Below are 21,038 nucleotides of genomic sequence, written 5' to 3'. Positions count from 1 at the left end.
GGATCCTTAGCATCTTTTCATATGCTTATTTGCCATTGGTATAGCTGTGGGAGTTCTCCAGAACTTCGCCCATTTTTAACTCAGGTTGTTTTGCATTTACTGAGTTTTAAGAGTTGTTCTTATATTTTAGATGCCAATCCTTTACAGGTGTTTTTGCAAGATTTCCTTCTCTGGGTTGTCTTTTTATTCTGTCTTTTAATAGCGTTCAAGTTACCATTTTTTTCTTTCATTGATCACACTTTTGGTGCAGTACTTAAAAACTCATCCCCGAACACCCCCAGATCACCTCGATTCTCCTGATATCTTCTAGGAGTTTTATAGTTTTTCATGTTACACTTGGGTTTCCAGATACTTATTTCTTTTACTTTTGTTATTGATTTTGAACTTACTTAGGTTGTAATTCGAGGACTTTTTATTAATTTTAGTTCTTTAATGAAGTTTTAAAATTTGGCGAAACTTGTTTTATGACTCCAAAATGTAAATATCCTGTGTATGCTTGAAATAAGTGTATGTGCTGAAGTTGCTGCATAGACCTATCGTACCAGTCATTTGCATCTATTTTTGATTTTTACCTACTTCTGCACTTTTATTTCTACCTGTTTTTCCTGCCAAGTGAGAGAGGTATGTTCAGGTCTCATCCTGTGATTTTGGGTCTTACATTTCTGCCAGTTTTTGCTTCATATATATTGAGATCATGTTATTGAGTGAATATACATTTAGAATCATCTTATCTTCCTGGCTAAATGAAACTTTCATCATCATGTAGACTCACCGTCCCTTAAAGGCTTTTATCTCATACTGACATGGCTACCCGGGGCGAACGTTGTGATGTTCTTGCCCAGATGGACTGACTCCTTCAGCTGCTGCAAGTGCTGTCAAGGCGGCAGCCTTCACCGGTCAGCCCCTCCAGGAGGTGCAGGAAGTCACCTTACCCAAGGCCGTGTCCTCTTTCTGGGGACAGTCTACATCGCATGGGTGGTCAGAACAGGGTCATAAAGGTGTAGCTGCTTGCTCAAGTGCCCTCTCCGCTCCCCTCTGGACTCCACTTATAAGTATCCTTGCGTTCTACATGCCTCTTCTCTCCATGTGTCCTTGCAGGCTCACCAATCTCTCTCTAACCATCTCATCTCGTGTAGAAACCCAGTTCCACCCTTTCCAGCTCTTGTTTTTCCTCTTTGATACTTGTGGTTGTTAGTTCTATATTGCATCTTCAAGTTTGCCTTTATCTTCATAAACGTAACTATTCTAATTATTTTATTGTCTCGATGATGGAAATATCTAGAATCCCTGTGTCTGTCCGTTTTTTATGTATCGTGATGCCGTGTGTCAGACTTTTTTTTGTCTGAACCTTTTGAGAATTTGTTTTTGAAAATAATTGAGAACTAGCTTCCTCCAGAGCAGGTTTTGCTATAGAATCCCAAAGGATTTTGCAGATGTATTTAGGATTACAAACCAGTTGATTTGAGTTCATCATAAGAGAGATTATCCCATGGGTCATATAATGACCTGAGTTCTTTCAAAGCAGACTTGTGTCTTCCCGCTGGTAGCATACTCCGTATGGAGTCAGAGAGACCCCCAGTGTGAGGACTCAGCATGCCACCACTGTCTTGAAGGTGGAAGAAGCCACCTGGCATGGAACGTGAACAGGCAGCAGAAGCTACAAGCATCCCCCTCCCACCTGACACTGGCAGCCAGCAAGGAAACAGGGACCTCAGTGCCCCTCTCACGAGGAACTGAATGTGAGAGGAACAGTTCCGATCTTGAAAGAAGACACCAAGCTGCAGCAGAGACATCACAGCCAACTCGGACTGCAGCCTGGGACCCTCAAGGCAGAGAACCCCATCACACCACCTGGACTGACCACGGAACTGGGAGATAACAGATGAGCGCGGTTTGACAGGAGGGTGTTACACAGCCAACGGAAACTAATATAGAAGGACTCATTCTTTGCCTTTCACCAAGATTCACAAGGTGGTGATTCACTTCATGGCCCAAAGGTTTAGATGTAACGGTGAGATGAATGGTAAGACACACGCCAGGGGTAGACAGCAGTTAGGGAGCTACGGACCATGGAAGGTAAGCCAATCAGTCGTGCAGTTTTGTGGCGACTCTGAGAAGAAACGGCATGGCCTGGCTCCTAAAAATGCTCCAGCCTTCGGGGGCTGCCGATGCCCACATGTGCCCAAGGTGGACAGACCTGTCCCCTCTGATGGTAGCTACAGATACCTTTTTAGTAGAATTCTGATTCAGCCAAGAATTCAGCAAATGAGTATAGACTTAAATGCATACATCCTACTGTTAATTAAATCACAGCAGAACAAATGAACAAGTATATACAAAATCTTTATAAATTCACATACTTCGCCAAAAGTGTACAAGCAGTCTCAATTCACTGGGATGAAAATGATCATTTCTGTTCTCCACAGGTCATGGAGTGGAATTGTACAATTCAGAGAAGCTGCTCCAGAAACTGAACTCAGTTGGAAAGCAGTGCTATGTCATGTAAAAACAGTGATTCCCAGTCGAACTTGAACATTGTGAAGGTTAGATACCTGCCATCAAACAACACTTTACCTAATGACAGTATTGACCTGTTTGCTAAATAAGGCTTCGATTTATCAGGTGCACCCATTTCCAAACTGTTCAACACCTCTACTTATAAATTAATTCACAGGACTCCTATACTTGCTTTCCAGCTTCTGGGTGTTAGCAAAAATAACACAAAATGATCCCTTTGCAAGCAACAAATTGACCTTCCTTCCTAAATGAAAACATCATATTAGATGAGACTACAATTTGTTAGCCTCTCCTCCAAAAAGTTGGTGGCATTACAGAGGAAGGAGACTGATTTCTTTTACATCAACTGCAAAACACCGCTCGCTGTGCCCACTGCCATGACTTCCGGACGTCAAGGAACTCTGCCTGCTGTGTGTTTTATACTCAGCAGTGTGCACAGGTGAAGGAGAGCAATCCAGGGACAAGAAGGCCCAGGGGGCCCCACCCTGGCTCACAGCCGAGGTGGCAAGACCCAGAGTGCGTGAGCCAAGCATACTGACCTCCTGCACGGGGCTTCTGCAACCTGACTCCTGATTTGGGTAGCTGACTGGCAGATGGCAGCTGGGACATGTCACACACGGACCTGAGTCCTTGAGTAATGCACCCTTTGCCAGGTTTTAACCCTTTGTGGAAGAGCTCGGAGGAGAGTGGGAACAGAGCTGCCAGTATAAATGACCTCTTTCAGTCTTCTGAACCCTCAGGCCCTCTTTATGAAACATGCTTTTAAAATGTCTTTTCTCTCTCCTTGCGTGAGTGAAAGTTCTGCAGACACCTGCAGGAAAGAGAGGCTCCAAATCCAGCAAGCGAGGCCCTCGGTGCAAATAAATTAGGTTCCCATTAAGGGCGAAATGCTATATTTCAATTAAGTACCATGCTGGCTTCTTGATACCTTTTAAGGCCCAATTTCATCTTCCTTGAGAGCGTTAAAGTGTGTTTCAGCCCTTTCCCTATTTGGAAACAAATCAGAGTAGAAATGGTCAAAAGCCTTGCATCACTGAAGGCAAAGCAGCCTCACGTCAGTGTATCAGCTCATTTGGGATTATTTTTTCAAGTAGGAGCCCAGGCCTATATTTAGGATTTTTTCTCACATATGTGACTCATCTAAATTCCATGTTGAAGTCGTTTAGTTTTCTTAAGCTATCCTTATCTAAGACCAAATATTGAGTGAGATGGATTAAGACAATCTTCAGGGCCATCTTACTTCCCTGCTAAGGAGAAAAGTGGCAGCAAAAATTCAAGTGTCAATTTCCCTTTCCTGGGAAGAGGTCACGAAAAACCTTGCTCACCTTCAGAACCCCATCAGTTCCTTTAAATCAACACAGCATTCTAATCAGATCTAAAATGTAGGAGTGAGAAAAATATTTACAAAACTGGGCATTCCTTAAAGATACAAAATCTTGCTAATGCTGGGAAAACCACATCAAGAGGACATTTAGAAAGATAAGCACATTCTTTGTTAAGTGAGGACAGAGAAAATTGGGATATAGCATTGGTGTCCATTTTTTGATACCCAACACGGTGCAATGAGGGGAAGCCGAAGCCACCTGATCCCTGATGTGGATTGCCCAGCTGTCCTGTCCACCTAGAGGTTTGGGACAAAATACTCGTGCACTGACTGAGCTTGGTGAACTAACGGTATCCAGGAGCTGTTCTCCTGAGAGAGCGAAACCACCTGGCAAGCTTACGGTGATTGTTTTCCTTCTTTTAATTACATCGGCTGTGTTAAAATGAACAAGAAAGACAGCCCGAACCAACCCACCCGCCATGACGTAGTGCAAATGTCGCAGCCTCGGAAGGCCCTGGGAGAGGCTACACGTTGGTCTCCAGTCCCAGCAAACGTCCCATCCGCTCCACGTTCTTATCGATGGTGGCCTGGCAGGTTATCTCCTTGGCACATTCCATAGGAAACCAGCCCCTTTCTCCGTCTCGCAGTCTCTCCCCTTCATACCAGCCTGCAAAGAAGAACGGAGTCCTCATGAAGCAACACATTTGGGTGAACCCTGACTGCTCGGCTCCAAGAAGGATCCTGGGTATCAAAGATGATGAAGGGTGGAGACAGGTGGAACCGAGGGGAAAGTTTCACAGGGGAATGAATGACATACCGAGGCCAGAACACGAAGTGAGGCAGCTGTGAAGGAGGGTGCTTTGGGTAGGGGCGGCAGGAAAACAATTTTATGTTTAAGTAAAGAAGGAAGAACTCTGGAGATGAGAACTAGGTCACTGGGGCAATGGGAAGAAAGGACAAGCTTTTACAGTTCCTTTCGAATAATAAACCACGGGGCTTCATCCCAATTGAAAAACGTGTAAAAGCAATAAAGTGCACAAAGAGAGAGGCTTGTGCAGATGGAAGAACTGGAGGGACATGGAATGTGAGCATTAAGGACAAAAGGGAGACTCCTTGGTTCTTCACAGCCTGAAGGTGGGGCCCCCAGCGCCCCGTGAGAAGAATTCCACTCACCATCGCTGACGCGCTGGTAAATGAGGACCACGTCCGCCACCTGCAGGGAGAGCTCATCGGGCTGCTTGGCGGTGAACGATCGAATGATTTCTACCTGGGTCAGTGCTGAGGAGGAAAGGGAACCCACTGAGCTTCCAGCAGCAGAGGGAAAACAAACCCGGCATAAAGCAGTAGTGTGCATATGCCCAGTCTTCCTCTGCAATTCTGGGCCGGCACCGACACAAGCCAGCCGGGCTTCTAGCAAGAAGCAGAAAATCACTTCCAAGAACTCTCACAGTTGACAAAGAGCTTTATAATTTTAGAAGCTCACAGTTGTGAGAGACCTTTTATGATGTATGAATCCCCTCAATGACAGTCGTAATAAGGAGTCCTTAGTTATGTCACACAACGGACAGAAAGCAGCTGTTATGTTGGGGAAACTGAGGCGAGACAGGTTGGGTAATGTGCCAAGGGCCTGCAACTGTCGGTGAAATCCACAGTGCACGCAGTTCCCCAGGCTCTCGTCACGAGCCCCCCAGCCCATCACGGCAGCGAGTGGGAGCTGCCTAAGAGGGTCAGAATCAGGAAGATCTCCAACCAAAAGTTAGAAAACATTTTAGAGGGACTTGGTGCTGACCGACAAGACCTCTAATTTTTGCTTTTTAATATACGACTTGATACTAGGAACTTTTATACCAATCACATTAGCTTTGGCTTTAAGCTTATAGTCGTGATTTTTGAGTGTTTGGAAAACCAGTTCCGTTGCCCTTATTCTGTGGCTGTGACCTTCTGGCCACAACCGTCCAGAGAAGCATCCCCTCGACATTAAGGCGCTAATACACCACCCCTGTACCTCACCAGTCCCTAGTTCTCTGGAAGAATGAAATGCATTTCATTAACATTATCACTTAAATAAAAAAGAAAGTCCAAGGGACAGTAAAGCAATTTTCTTTGACGTTAAAAACACATTTTGGCGTCGCTTTAGGCTGTCAGTATGCCTCAAACGTGCAGCTGACACCGCTTAAGAACAGCTGAAATTTTCAGGGCTCTGCAGTCCCAGCAGGGCTTTCCCTGGGTGTTCTTCAGCTCCACCCTCATGAAAACCCTGCGTGCTCTGTCTATCATGGTGCCCCTGACTTGCAGAAGGTTAAACAGGCTCAGGGTGGATATGCAACACTTGACCACGTTTGTACAATGAAGAACTGCACCTCGAATCTGAATTCAGGCCCCTTCACTTCCAAAGCAGGGATCACCCAGTTCTGATGGTGGGCAGCGGGAAGGAAAGCTTGGGGGAGCATTAACAGCCCAGCGTCCAGCAGGGGGCAGAGTCCCTCCATGTTTCAAGTTCCCAGAGCACCAGCCCCGGGGGTAGGTACTTACAGGTTCGGTCGGGAGGCTGCTTCCCACTGCTGTGTCCCAGGGCGGTGATCCAGCGGGCTCGCTCGCTCCTAAACACAGCACAGCCAGTTGAGAGATTCAAGCCAGGTGTTCGGACACAGAACAAAGTACACCCTAGAATGCAAAGCCATTCCCCGAAAACGGAGGTAGGAGAGATGATCTGGAGAGGTCAGGGGCTGGCCTTCCAAACACGGGGGAGAGTTTTAAAACGACAACACTGAGAACTAGTCACTGTCAAAAGATTCTGAATAAATGTGGCTAGCAATTGACTAAGTGGCATTTCTCATGTGACAGGTTAACATTTAATAAAGAGCTGATTCCACTTTCACACTGCAGTCACAAAAAGATGTTTCGTACACGAGTAATCTAATGTTTCACAATTCAAAAAAGTACATTTCCTTAAAAAAGAAAATACCCTAGTAAATCAGTCTGTCTCCACTCCCTCTCTTTCCCCTCCCCCCACTCAAACCATGTTGGAAAAGATGAGAAATTTGACATATTTGAAGTTGTTTTGGTCCCCATACGACTGGTGTTGCCAAATATGAGCTTCACTGAAACGGAAAACCTTTGGCCTGTTTTAGACTGCTCTCAGAGGCTTCAAATGGCTTAATGAGTACGGCCAAACATAATTCAAGGGGGAAAAAAAAGAACCAGGACTTTTTTATACACTATTAAACTATAATTACATGCCATAAAATAATTATTTAACGAAAGGATCAAAAGTTTCAGAGAAGCAAGCACTGCTCTGCAATAATACAGTTTATGATTCGGAAAGTCAAATATCGGGACTGCAATGAAATGAAACTACACACACGCGTACACTCTCTGAGATCTCTTCACAAGTGTTCATTAAGTCCATACCACATGGCAGACACAAGCAATGACACCCATTATCTCACAGAATCCTCTCAAAAGCCCGTGAGAAGGATGAGCACACCGACATGTACATTCTAACACGTGTGATTCCAACCAACATCAGTTTGTACAGGGCTACTTTACCTTCTTGCAATGGGATGTCTGTGTGCACAATTCTTGAAAAAATTTTTTTCTCCCGTAAGAGCATGCACCTAAAAGATGCTTCTCACTGCCGCCCCATCTTTACCCCAGATACCCATCCTTCCATCCAGACGTCCACAGCATGGGGGCGCGGCGCGCTGTCCCGCACCTTTCCATCAGCTCTTCTCACTCTCAGAAATGACCTCCCCGCCTTCCATTTTTACCGAGCGAGGCCCACTCATAATCGCTATTTAAAGTTTTTAAATTGAGGAACACACACGGAACAAAAGGCTGCACTGATGTTACGTGTGTGTGAACAGCTCTGTGAGCGATTACTGAGATGCACCTGTGCACACAGGCTGCGAAGTCAGGAGACACGCGTGCCAGCGGTTTCCTTTTCAATGACCCCCTCGGAGGTAACCACTGCTCTGATTTCCGTCATCGTCGGCTTGTTTTGCCCATCTCGTTCTTTATGGAAATGGAATCCTGCGTTGTGTCTACTTTCGTATCTGACTTTGGTTCAACACATCCACTGCATATTGAGAACACAAGCCCCACCTCCTCCAGGCAGCCCCCCCCATGATGTGGGAACCCATTCTCCATCCCCAACCCAGCCTGAGGATCCTGCTCCCACACACCCCTCCGCACACTCCTGGTCAGCCGTGAGCCTCATGGAGACAGGCAGGTCTCGTCTGTAAGGTTTGCTGCCTGGCACGTAACAGGAACTCATTATCACTCATCTGCCTCGCCCCGACTCCCCATTTACTGATTTGCCTGCTGCTCTTGCCAGGCTGTAAACTCTAGGAGGGTAGGAACTGGGTCTTGTCCTAAACAGTTTTATGGAGCACTCATGTGCCAGGTACGGCACTTTTTTGTATTTTGTGAGTTCCACCTAATCTAATCTTTACGACAGTGTTGGAACAAAATACTATCATGACTATTTCCACTTTCCCAGAGAACAAAGCTGGAGCTGGCGCGTTCAGGGCCTGCCTGCAACAGAACGACCAAGTGGCGCAGTCAGAACACGGAGCCCCGGGGGTCGGGGGCCCCAGACGTGCTGGTGCCTAGCAGGTCCTTACAAAGTAATGAGGGAGCAGGCAGACGGCCGTCTGCCCAAAGACAAGACTTCTTGAGAAGCAGATGAGACTGGGTGCTGGTTGAGCTGGTGTGTCAAGCTGTAGTATGCACAGTTTCAATATATGATTGTCTTGCTTTTAAGAACTTTGCTCTCCCAGCCCTGGCTGCTGTGGCTCAGTAGACTGAATGCCAGCCTGTGAACCAAAGGGTCGCTAGTTCGATTCCCAGTCAGGGCACATACCTGGGTTGTAGGCCAGGTCCCCAGTTGGGGTTATGTGAGAGGCAACCACACACTGATGTTTCTCTCCCTCTCTTTCTCCCTCCCTTCCCCTCTCTCTAAAAATAAATACGTAAATAAAAATCTTTTAAAAAAGAACTTTGTTGCTCCTTAACGCAGGAAAAAGGGCTTTAGGATGGTTCTATCAGGAACAACTGAAGCACAATTTCCTTTAAAATAATCTCAAACAAACACTTAAACCTTTTATATCAGCTCTTTGTTGGGGAACTTTTTGTTTGTTTGTTTGTTTGTTAACTCAGGCTCAACTAGAATTTGAAAAGTATAAAGGCAACTGAAAATGAAGTGTCTTAGGGATGGGAAAAGTTGTTCACCAAGAGAAGCCCGAAAACGACCTATGCATCCTCCACAGGCCACATCCACAAGTCAGACTCGTCTCTGGCTTGCCACGGCCCTTCCTGCCGCCTGCGTCCTTCATGCAAAGCTTCCCTGGCACGGCCCGGCACGGCCTCGAGTGGCCAGCTCTGGCAGCGGCCTCACCCTGCAGCTAGTTTCCAGAAGTCCAGATGAAATCTTTCACTCCTGTGGCATGCTGCCTGGATGCTAATGGCATCTCTTAGACACGGCGGCCCCTCGCAGGGACTCCAGAGGACAGAACAAGACACTCCTTGTTGCCCTCGCTGAAAGGGGCCCCTTCTTGAAATGGCTTCAATTGAGCCAGATGCTGTCAGAACCCCACGACTTCCCCCGGGGCCTCTGAGAGTGCTGCCAAGAAGCTCCCTCCTCCCAGCAAGCAGAGAGCACAGCATCTCTAAAGCAGGGAGGAGACACTCGATAAAAGATGGAATTCTAAGGACAAGAACGACCAGGGCCCAGACATACCCATTATGAAATTTAGATAGCAAATCCAGGGCCCACTCCAGACAGCTATTTTCTCTGGGGACAATATGAAACAATCAGTATGAAGCCGCAGTGCACCCCACTCCCAGTTCATCGATCTTTCCCTCTGCCCTAATATCGGGCTGAGTGTATCAACTTCTAAGGCTCTCCCAGCCACTCCTTTCTCCCACATTCACGGAGTGCCTGCCTTTGCTGGGGCCTGTGCTAGGCCGAGGTTGCCCGGGGAGTAAAACGGGACCTCCTGCTCCTCACAGTCCTCAGCGCGCTGGAGCACATGGAGCAGAAATCAAACACACACCAAACCCAACGCAGTGTGCAGTGTGCTGGGGCCAAGTGCTCTCTACACAGAACACGTGTGACCCAGGGAGAGGATGAAGACAGGGTTGAGAAGAGATGCTTTTCACATAAATATCGGTAAATGCCATCCTTTCAAAACCCCTGAATTCTCTACACCAGGTGCGAAACGATGCAACTGCAATCCCCTACGCAGGAGTCCACTGTGGGAGCACCTCGTCCTGCCTCTCATATAATTAGTTAAAAACACAATTGAATTAAACTTAATTGTGCAAAGGTCGAAGATACAGCAAAGCTGGACTTTTCCTTGAATGCCAGGCGACTGCTAGAGAAGACTGAGAAAGCGGAGAGCTGGCTTGGAAACGAAGAAGCAGGGCTGTGGAGGGGGCTGAACCAAACGGAGCACCCACTGGGGACTTTACCTCTCACCCAGTCTTCCGACCCTTCCGTGGAAGCCACGAGGCCTTGGCTGCGGTCTGACTTTCCTTTTATCCTTCGTACAATGGCATTTGACCAGATACCTTTGGTGCTCCTTCTCGCAGCCTATAAAAATACCTGTGGTTCCTTTTGAAATTCCTGTCCCCACGGCCTTTGGTAAAAAGCCCTCCAAGCCTTCATAACAAGGAGGATACTGGAGATGTTTTGTTCACTTTAACATCTAATTCAACTAGCCGAGTTTAGCAAACTGCTCCACAAAAGAAAGCCCAGGAGTAAGAGATGTCATCATGAACGCTGTGTGACAAAGCCTGACGAAGCTGGGCTCTCGCTCGGCTCCCCTAATTTAAAACACCTAGCCAATGCAAAGGAGTTCTACAGTTTAGGCTTTGTGACTTGCAATACAGTTAGACCAATTATTTCTTGTCTAGTATAGCTAATAGCTCGTGAGACCTAGTTTGGTCCTACTTTGTTTCGAGTTAACCTAAAAGCGGGTCAATTGTCCGTTTGTTTCCTGTTTCCTGGATAACGAAGGACTCATAGTATCACTGCCCCCCTGTTTGACTGGGGTCAGTAAGGAGGATCACAAAAAGATCAGAAAGTTGGATGGGCACCATACAAGTAAACCGGGAAAACACTACAACCTATAATAAACACGTTGTTGCCTATAAACTGTCGTCGCTGTGTTGTGGATATTTCTTAAAGGATGTGTAAGAGTATGGCAGTCATGCTATTTACTATTGTATTCCATCCCATTTACTTCCTGCTGTTAATTAAACCATTAACAGAAGCAGGAAAGGCACAAAAGACTCCTTGCAAACAATGTCCCTTTATCAGCTGGCCCGGCAATGGGTGTCTGAGTGGCTGACAGGACAGCCCCATTCATTAGGCCCCTCGTGCTTTTCATGAGAGAAGTTCTGAGACGGAGCTTTGACTGCAGCGTAAGGTGACTGTATCCTATAGCTCAACATAAAGGGCGAAGAAAGTCTGCATTCGCCACTGAACACGTCCTGACGTCCCGTTGCTGCACGCAAACGCCATCCGAATTCCACTGTGACCGCAGGACGCGGCGGCCCCTGGGCTGTGCCAGTGGAGGCTGTCTGGGCTTCATTTTAATGAAGGCAGACAAAGGGGCTCTCCGGCTCCCACACGCCTCTTGAAAGGCCCAGAGGGGGGAAAAACCGACAGTAGTAAAACATGCTTCCTTTGTCCTTTCATAAAGGGTGAGCTTTCTATTTTTCACAGACTACTATCTCTATCTCATTAATAATACAATGACTTATGATCTTTGACAGGCAAGCAGATATAACAGTATACATGGTTCAGATGCACATCCTCAAAAAAATGTTTAGCCCTATCCCTACTGAGCAAATGTTGCAAAACAAGTGGAATGTAGAGAAAACCTGCTCCAGCAGCAATAAAAGGACAGCGAACAGAGATGGTTAGAGAGGCAGTATTTCCCTCTGTGTGGCTACTATTCTCCCCTGCCTTGGACTAAAAAAAAAAGCTAATTGTATTCACTGTGGGTCAATTCCAAAAGTATGAACTGGGGAGTTGCTATGTACAGAGTGCGGTGACAAGGACAAAACCGGAGCCGAGTATGGGACTCGGGAACAACACCACGCAGAACGGACTGGAGAGAAGCATGGGTAGGAGGCTGTTGCGTGGTTCGGGTCGGAGTGGCAGAGAGGCTGCCCCGGGAAGGTGGTAGTGGAGTGGAAACATGCGGAAAGCTGAGTGGCTTCGGTGCGGGAAGAACCGGCGGGTGACGGATCTGTTCAGACTGGACTGCATCCGGAATGGCACCAAGTCTCCAGAGCGGACAACTTGAGAAAGTCACTGGGTGCTGGGGAAGCCGTGGGCAGTGAGGACACCTGGCTTCCGACAGGCTGCTTTTCGGGAGGGAGAGCGAAGAGGGAGGGTTAAACACGGACGTAAGACTAAGAGAATGCAAAGAACGGGTTGAGGAAGGATCTCCAAAAGGGGGTTCACCTGAGAGGCCTGATGATCAACAGCATTAAACAGCATTAGAGGTGGAGAAAGAAGGAGGGACTGCTGGGTGTGGGAACAAGGAAGCCCTGGCTGATCTTTGGATGGCGGATGGCGCGGCCTCAGCAGGGAGGCAGCAGACGCTGCTGCACAGAATGGGGGAAGGAGTAACTCCACAGAACGTCCCAAATCCAAAGCATCGCTGACCCCTCTCTTCAACTCACTGCCACCCCATCTCATCATGGTCAGCCCTGTGATCTCCATCTCCCACTCATGACAGCATGATCTCTGGGCCACTCCAGCCAGGCCTGCACTGCTCTCCTCCCGGAGACTTCTGCCTGCCCTCCAGGCTTCCCAGAAATCCCTCCTTGGCCTCTCAGGCTTTGGATGAGTGCTTCTCAAAATATCTGTGGCGAAGACATGGTCCTCATCACCCAATCCATGGTGAACCAAGCGCCCTCAGAAATCCAATAAAAATGAATTGCTGTTAAAATAATTGTATGCTTTGATGCTGCAGAAATGTCAAATTACTCTGTTTTTAACTGCAACCCTCATGCCAGGCTGGTAATGGTCTGCCCACAGAATGTGCTGGAATAGCTCTGATCTGAAATGTTCTGGTCTCCGCTGGCCTCTTGACCGCCCACCCCTCTCCCTGGTCTATTCTGATGCACCTACATTCACTATGCTCAGGCCAAGGTGTTCGATGACACCTAGCTTGCTTCCTTAGGCATTTTGCACTGGCTGTTTCCTTTACCTGGAATGCCCAGCTCTGAATTTTCCTGTAAGATGACTTCTTGTCACTCAGGGCGCAGTTCAAATGTCACCTCAGGAAAGTCTTCCTGCACCATCTAATTGAAGTCCATAACCACTTAACATTCACTCCAAATCACAGCACGTGGCTTCGCTTTGCTCGCTGTACTTTATTTTTATTTTTAGCTGGATCAAGAAGAAATACTTCCCCATTGTCCCGGCTCCTTGTAGGCCACTGGCCCAGGCCGAAGTCACCCTCCTCCAGGGCAGGAAGCACGCAGACCTAAGTTGCTCCCGTGAACAGAAGCCTCAAAGGGCAGGATTTGGCCTCTGCACTGTTCACCGTTACATCCCAGCATTTAGAACAGCTCTGAGAGAACGCAGGTGCCCAATAAAAATCACTGAATCACAGGGAGAAATGAAGACTACTCTCTTGAGAAGTGAAAGCTGTAACAGGAAGGAGAGATTTGGGGGTGGGTGGGGGTTGGGAGTAATACGGTGGAGGGTGGGCGAGACAGAGAACATAAGGAGAAAAATGAACTAAGGAGAGTGGCTCACACCACAAGCACTCGGGATTCCTAGGGACAACGTCACCAAGAGCAGCAACAAGAGGGCTCCTGGCAGAGGAAAAGACTTAGAGTGGGCCCTGAGAGGGGAGACACTTGGTAATTCAAGAAGGGCATTCCAGGACGTGGGAAAAACACAGGCAAAGGGACAAAAAAAGGTAATTTTAAGCAGAAAATAATTTAGGGGATGCCCTATTTATTCAGCATTTTATTATAAAGTATTTCCAAGTGTAAGATTTTTTAAAATTTACCATCTAAGTTTCCACAAACATCTTCCTTTTTACAGTCTACATTCTTTTTAAAAAATCCACATTTTAGTAGTTTCTCACATTTAATAGCAACTGGCTTCCTAGTGTGCCTTTGGATCCAGAACAAGGCATCTTGAGTGGCAAGGCGGGGCTGGGGCCATCTACTCTGGCTGGCAGAGCTATCTTCTTGGTAAGAAGATTAATCTTTGTTACTAGGAAGAACTCTGCATTGAGGAAGGTCAAGGTCTGGTCCCAGCTTTGGCAGTAACTCCCTTCCTGCAGGCAGATCACTTCACCTCTGTGAGTCTCATTTTACCTCTGGGGAAAAAGGGGAGTTGGAGCACAGACCTATACTTAGGGTCACATACTTTTTTCTAAATATTTTATTTATTTACTTTCAGAGAGAGAGGAAGGAAGGAAGAAAGCGAGGAGGACAAAGATCAATGTGAGAGAGAAACATTGATCGGTTGACTCTCATATGCACCTTGACCTGGTACAAAACCCATAACCCATGCATGTGCCCTGACAGGGAATCGAACCAGCAACCTTTCCCTTTGAGGGACAACACCCGACCGACTGAGCCACACCAGTCAGGGCAGGGGCACCACATATTTTATTATCTAAATAAACACTTTTGAGATTCCAAGAGGGTGGTATTCTTAAATTTCCAGAACAGATATAATATTGATCCTGGGGAAATGAGATTTACTGTAAGCAGCTTACTTAGATGCTTCCTTCCCTGAGGTTCTACCCTTCCCTGGAAACACTCCTGGGTCCCCTGTTCAAGTCCAATAGCTGGCTCGGTGCCTGGCACACCGCAGATGCTCACCAAGGGTTTGCCCCACTTCCTCTGGGTGAGCTTTTCTATGTGCTTTGTGTGATCTGCTCTCACACAGCATCATCATCATGGCTGTCGAACTGTCCTGTGCCAGACAGCTGTGCCCTCCCACTGCCGATGCTACACTGCACGGTGTGCATCCCCAGGTGGCCTCGACTAGGAGCAGTTTTTCAAAGAAGATGAATATTTAGGTATGAACCCTATTCTTTTTTTAAAAAATTACATTTTATTAATTATGCTATTAATTTTTTCCCTTGGCCCCCCTGCACCCGGCACTCCCCACTCCCTCAGGCAACCCCCACGCCATTGTTCATGTCCCTGGGTTATATGTGTAAGTTCTTTGGCTACTCCATTTCCGACACTGTACTTTACATCCCCACGGCTATTCTGTAACTACCTATTTGCACTTCTTAATCCTCTCATCTCTTCACCCATTCCCTCACTGCCCTCACATCTGGGAACATCAAAATGCTCTCCATATCCGAGATTCTGTTTCTGTTCTTCTTGTTTGCTTAGTTGTTTTTAGATTCGATGGCTTATAAATTTGTATTTTTTGCCATTTTATCGTTCATAGTTTTCCTTAAATAAGTCCTTGTAACATTTCATATAATAATGGTTTGGTCATGATGAACTCCTTTAGTATTTTCTTGTCTGGGAAGCTCTTTATTTGCCCTTAGATTCTAAACTGTATCTTTGCAGGGTAGAGCAATCTTGGCTGTAGGTCCCCACTTTTCGTGACTTTGAATATTTCTTGCCAGTCCCTTCTAGCCTGCAAAGTTTCTTTTGTGAAATCAGCTGATAGTCTTGTGGGAAGTCCCCTGTAGGTAACTAACTGATTTTCTCTTGCTGCTTTTAAGATTCTCTGTTTATGTTTAACCTTTGTCATTTTAATTATGATGTGTCTTGGAGTGGGTCTCTTCACATCCATCTTTTTTGGGACCCTCTGTGATTCCTGTACTTGCATGTCTATTTCTTTCACCAAATTAGGGAAGTTTTCTTTCATTATTCTTTCAAATAGGTTTCCAATTTCTTGCTCTTTTTCTTCTCCCTCTGGCATCCTTATGATGCGAATGTTGCCCCTCTTGAAGTTGTCCCATAGGCTGCTTACACTATCCTTGCTCTTTTGGATTTTTTCCTCCTGTTCTGATTGGCTGTTTTTGCTTATGTTCCAAATAATTTATTGGAATCTTAGCTTCATCCACTCTACTACTGTTTCCTTGTAAATTTCCTTGTAAATCCTGGATCCTTCAGATCCAGTGTTTTGAACTCTGTATCTGATCGGTTGCTTATCTCTACTTTGTTTAGTTTTGTTTCTGGAGTTTTGGTCTGTTCTTTCATTTGGGTTAATGTTTCTTTCTCTCCTCATTTTGGCAGCCTCCTTTTATTTGTTTCTATGTATTACATAGAGCTGCTATGACTCCCTGTCTTGGTAGCATGGCCTAATATAATAGATGTCCTGTGGGGGCCAGTGGCACAGCTGCCCCTGTCACCCAGGCTGGGTTCTAGAGGTGTGCCATCCATGTGGGCTAAATGCACCTTCCTCTTGTAGTTGAGCCTTGATTGCTGTTGGCAGGTCAATGGGAGGGATTTACCAAGGCCAGTCAGCTGCAAAGATTGGCTGTGACCACTTATTACCACCCTCTACCCTCCATGGAGGAACAGCTGTGGAGGGGAAGGTTGGTGGTGCTCTGACATGGTCTATAGCTGTCCTGGCCCTGGGGTTTCCTGGGTGGTGCAGGCCAAGGTCAGCCCCAACCTATGTTTTGCCTGGGGCCACCCTGCCTAAGTTATAAAACAATCTGTGATAGCTGCTACTTGTGTTGGGCTTGGAGATTCCCAGGCAAAGCCAAGCTGTGAATCTAGGCTAGCTGCTGCTAGTTCCAGGCCTGGTGCTCTGAGACCAGCTGTTACTTGTTTGATAGGATTTAGGATGTACTTCTGCATGAGCCAAGACCAGCCATTCTATGGAAAAGCAGCTTGGGTGGGCCCATAAGCTGGGTGGGGCAGAGTCCTGGGAATCTTCAAGGTGGGTCAAAAATGTGTTAGGCAGGTTGATGGAGTCTCAGATATGGCACAAGCTTGCCCGTCTGCTGGTGGGGGAGGGTTTACAATGGTCTCCATTCACCTTGATGTCCGACAGTTCAGTTTCTCCCTATGTAACACCGGTGTCTTTCAAGCTGCTGCCCCGGTGCTGGAGATCAGAGGGAATGAGTCTGAGTAGGTGAGTTCATTTGTGGGTTCTTTAAGAGCAACTGCTTGGGGCTCCGGCAACTTCTTCCAGTGACTCAATCCCTGCTGGTTTTTGCATCCAGAAGTTGTGGAGACTTATCTTCCTGGCTCTGGAACCCTGGGCTTGGGTCTGGGACTCCTTGCTCCTGAGGTATCCCTCCTGATTTTTTACCCACCACACATGGGTGAGGGACCAGCACATTCCATGTCTGTGCCCCTCCTACCAGTCTGGATGGATGTGATTTCTTTAATTCTATAGCTGTAAGACTTCCATTCAACTCAACTTCCAATCGTTGTGTGTGGTGGTTATTCTACATTTTGGTTGTAATTCTGATGTGGTTTTGTGAGAGGTGAGCCATGTTTGTCTATATTGCCACCTTGGCCAGAAGTGAATCCTATTCTTTTTCAAATCAAAGAGTGAGCAGTCAAAGGATGCATGTGACTGGCCTGAAGTTCTATAACTACTCAAGGCCAGTGTGGTGCTAAAAACCCTCAACTAGATTGCTAATGAACCATATTAACCATGTACAAAAGTGATAAAACATAATCTCCTACATATTTTGCAGCTCTCAGAAGCAAAGAAAACATTATACACAGATTCAAACTCTGATGGCTCAAAACCAAGTAGCCCAGAAATGACCTGTACATTTCCAAACATGACATACGACAATTTGCTAGACTTTTAAAACACCCTATTGTTTTGAAAGGGAAGTGCATGTGCCTGTAATTTATTTTCTTTCAACGATGCCAATGGCTATTTTATGTCTTCGCCCTTAAAAGTATGTGTACAGTTATTTACTTGTGAACTGTAATTGAGTTGGTGGTGGGGGAGGGGGAGGGAGTCACTCCCTCTGTACCCAAATGAGACATCTGCCCCTGTGCCCTTTCTGGAATGTCCTGTCCCTATTAATTAAAACACTCCACATATGAGTCATACCCATGAGTTTACGGGCGCATAACTAGATATTCTGAGGATATTTCTGACCGAGGAAACGAACACCCATTCAGCCCATGGAACGATCAGAAGGCAGGTGGAGTGCCCCAGGAAATGATACAGCCTTGGTGTAGAGGAATTGAACACGTCACTTCATTCCCTGCTCCTTTCAAGCGATCTCAGAGACAAGTGGTGAGGATTACATAAATCATAAACGAGGAAGTCAGGAAGAACTCTGCTGATATGTTGGCAAGGCCTGAATAAAAAACAAACAGTCCTTACAAACACAGAGAAGAGGAAAACGCAAAGCAAAACCAACACTTTCAACATTACTAACTGAAAGTGGTGAAAGGAAATCTCTAGTTTCTGAGAATTTTCTAGAACATCTGGACAAGCACTGACCTCCAAAATATTCAAGACATTTTTATCCTTGAAGTCTTTTAAAAATCCAAAGCTCAGACACACGAGTATTAGACTTTTTAAAAGAGAGGCTTGCCCAGAAGTCCAGCACTGTCCTCACTTGGCCAAGGGGTCTAATCGCTTTTTAAGGTGAAGAAACGCCTTCTTCGGCCTTGGGTGTGGACGTGTCTCCTGCTGGTCACCTGCACACACCAGCAGTCACCACACCCCTCCCAGCGCCCTCCCTGCCACCCCCCCGCCCCGAGGGGCAAACACAGAGGGCAGGCGTGCCAATGTCTCAGGGCTGCTCAGCAGTTTCCGGGACCTTTAGAGAAAGGCATTTCTTTGTCATCTAAACAAACATATACGATGAAGCTCCTTTTCTTATTCATTCGTGCTATTAACTCTCGAGTTCATTTGGAACCCTCGACTTTGGCTGTTTTCATCAAACCTTACATATCTTTACCTACACCTGTCCCTCTTGGGCTTCTCCAACCTTTGAAATGCTTCTAGTGCCACGAGATGTACAACTTTTTCACATTTTCTAGAAATGAATGCTTTCTAAATTTAACCATTTTTTTTAATGTACGTCTCTCATGACCTAGGCATACTGTTAAATACTCTTAAAAAGTGGACATATTCTTTGGGGTTAGTTTCGCTAGGATTTTGTCAAAGTCTTAGGATTGTTCACCAGCCGCTGATCTGTTCCAATCACAGCACGGGGGGACCTTGGGGGACGCGGGTGGGAGATGTGTGGAGGGATGCTAGAGGCCAGAGAACTAGGGAACTTCTTCCCTCCACAGATCCGCCCTCTGACGCAGTGTAATAGCTGCTTGTAGTGACTGTTCCAAGACCAGGTCTCCCGTTTCCATACAAATGAACTGGTCAACTATCTCTCAGCAGAACAAATCACAAGGGTGGACTTGAAAATGAAGGCCCCCTCCCTTTGTCCCAGGTGTGGATGGACTAAGCACTAGCTACCGATGGACCCCAAGGCGCAAACAGGGGGACCGATTGGCCCCCGCATATACTCTGCACAGGGAAGAGGATCCATCAATACATCCCCCGAACCGAGTGTCTCCTGAGAGAAACTGCTGGGCTTTTTGCTGTCTGGCTGAAGGAAGGTGATTATGATTAAAATAAAATATTTTTAAAGCACTCTAAACGTAAAACATACCACCTAAAGAACAGCAGTCCCCCTGTATCTGCTGTTTCACTTCCTGTGGTTTCCACTACCTGTGGTCAACCAAGGTCTGAAAATATTAAGTAGAGAATTCCAGAAATAAACAATTCATAGGTTTTCCATTGCGTGCTGTCCTGAGAAGCCTGAAGAAATCTCACACTGTTCTGCTCCGTCCCACCCTGGACGTGAATCACCCTTTGGTCCAGCATGTTCTCGCTGTACAAGCTGCCTGCCAGTGAGTCACACAGTAGGTGGATCGTTAGAAGGTCAACAGCAGCCTAGCACTGTGTCGTCCCAGGGACGGCGCCATTCAGCTCACCGGGTCCCATCGTGTCGGCCTTGTGTCGGCCCACATCGTCACGAGGGGAAGGGTGCGTACAGCAGGGTAAGACATTTCGGGGCAGAGACCCCATCCACATACCTTTCATTACAGTATATCGTTACAATTGTTCTATTTTATCTATTGTCAGTTGTTACTCTTTCACTGTGTCTCATTTATAAATGAAAACCTTATCATTCAAGCATCCGCCAGGGGTCTTGGAGCATATCCCCAGAGGATAAGGGGAGACTGCTCTACTATGTATCCAGCAGGACTCCTGAGGCAAAAATAATACCCATCTCTCCAAACACAGAGAGGCTCACAATGAAAAGATGTATAAAGGCTCACAATGAAAAGATGAGCATCTGTACAAAGCAGCTAGACCCAGTGCTTGGCTCATAATAGGTACCCAACAAAAAAATGAATAGTGGCTCCTGTTCGCTATTTCCAGGGCAGCCGCAGACCGAGGGCCGAGGGCGGTTTCTCTCGCCCGCCCGTACTCACTGTGTGTCAGCCCCCAGCAGCATCTCCACCTTCTCACTCGCATGGTTACTGAGGACCGTCAGGGTGAAGAGGTGACTGGCGGAGTTCTGTCTTGAATAAAGCATGGTGGAGCTGTTCTTCCCCGGAGAAGAATTAAGCTCTTCGTTGTCACAAGATTCCACCATGAGCTGATCTCTTAAGGCATAATCATTGACGTTGTAACTTTCCTCGCTGCAAGGGAAAGGGAGCAGAACCTAATGATTCAGTGGATAAGACTGTGGCACCTGGTTGCTTCTCAAGTCACATTTCAGGGGAAGCAGCGGAGTGGGAGGCAAGAAGAAAATGATTTACTTTAAAATATGAATTGGAGTCTAAATGATATCCACTGATCATGAATCAGTATGATCCTCCCCATCAGACCCACTAGTTACTATTTTTCTGTAATACACTAAATTGCATGAAAACACACAACCCTGCAGTTTTCACTCTAGAGTGTCCTGGAACTGTGGTAAGGGACACACGCACACTTCACGATCGTGCTCGAATAAGTAAGAGCACTCCCCCACCCTGCCTCCATCATAAGAACGAAGAGGAAATCCCAAAACGTGCCCACGTTCTACACAACAAGGCCTCACTCCCAGCCTCCAAACCACCAGGCTCAGGAGGGGAGAGGAGACCCAGAGGTCTGCTTGTTTCTGGTGAGACATCCTTCTCTCCAACATGCACGGCCTCGCCACCTGCTTCAGAAACCAGCAGGACTAGCCCCTCTATC

At 46.7% G+C, this 21,038-nt stretch overlaps 1 protein-coding gene across 1 annotated transcript in view; it reads right to left on the bottom strand.

Annotated features, from left to right (window-relative positions):
* Window positions 1-2,326: 2,326 nt before the first annotated feature.
* ARHGEF26 (Rho guanine nucleotide exchange factor 26) overlaps window positions 2,327-21,038 on the bottom strand; it is a 115,056-nt gene continuing 96,344 nt past the window's right edge. Inside the window, exons 11-14 of the mRNA XM_028504526.2 lie at window positions 20,288-20,497; window positions 6,374-6,441; window positions 5,015-5,119; window positions 2,327-4,508 (exon numbers count right to left, since the gene is read on the bottom strand). Coding sequence (XP_028360327.1) covers window positions 4,366-4,508; window positions 5,015-5,119; window positions 6,374-6,441; window positions 20,288-20,497 — 526 coding nt within the window. The 3' untranslated portion in view covers window positions 2,327-4,365. The remainder of the gene's footprint in view (window positions 4,509-5,014; window positions 5,120-6,373; window positions 6,442-20,287; window positions 20,498-21,038) is intronic.

This window comes from Phyllostomus discolor, chromosome 2, assembly GCF_004126475.2.
Source record: "Phyllostomus discolor isolate MPI-MPIP mPhyDis1 chromosome 2, mPhyDis1.pri.v3, whole genome shotgun sequence".
In the NCBI taxonomy this organism is placed as follows: Eukaryota; Metazoa; Chordata; class Mammalia; order Chiroptera; family Phyllostomidae; genus Phyllostomus; species Phyllostomus discolor.
Note: the sequence above shows the minus strand (reverse complement) of the source record. Positions and strands in the feature narration are given on the sequence as shown.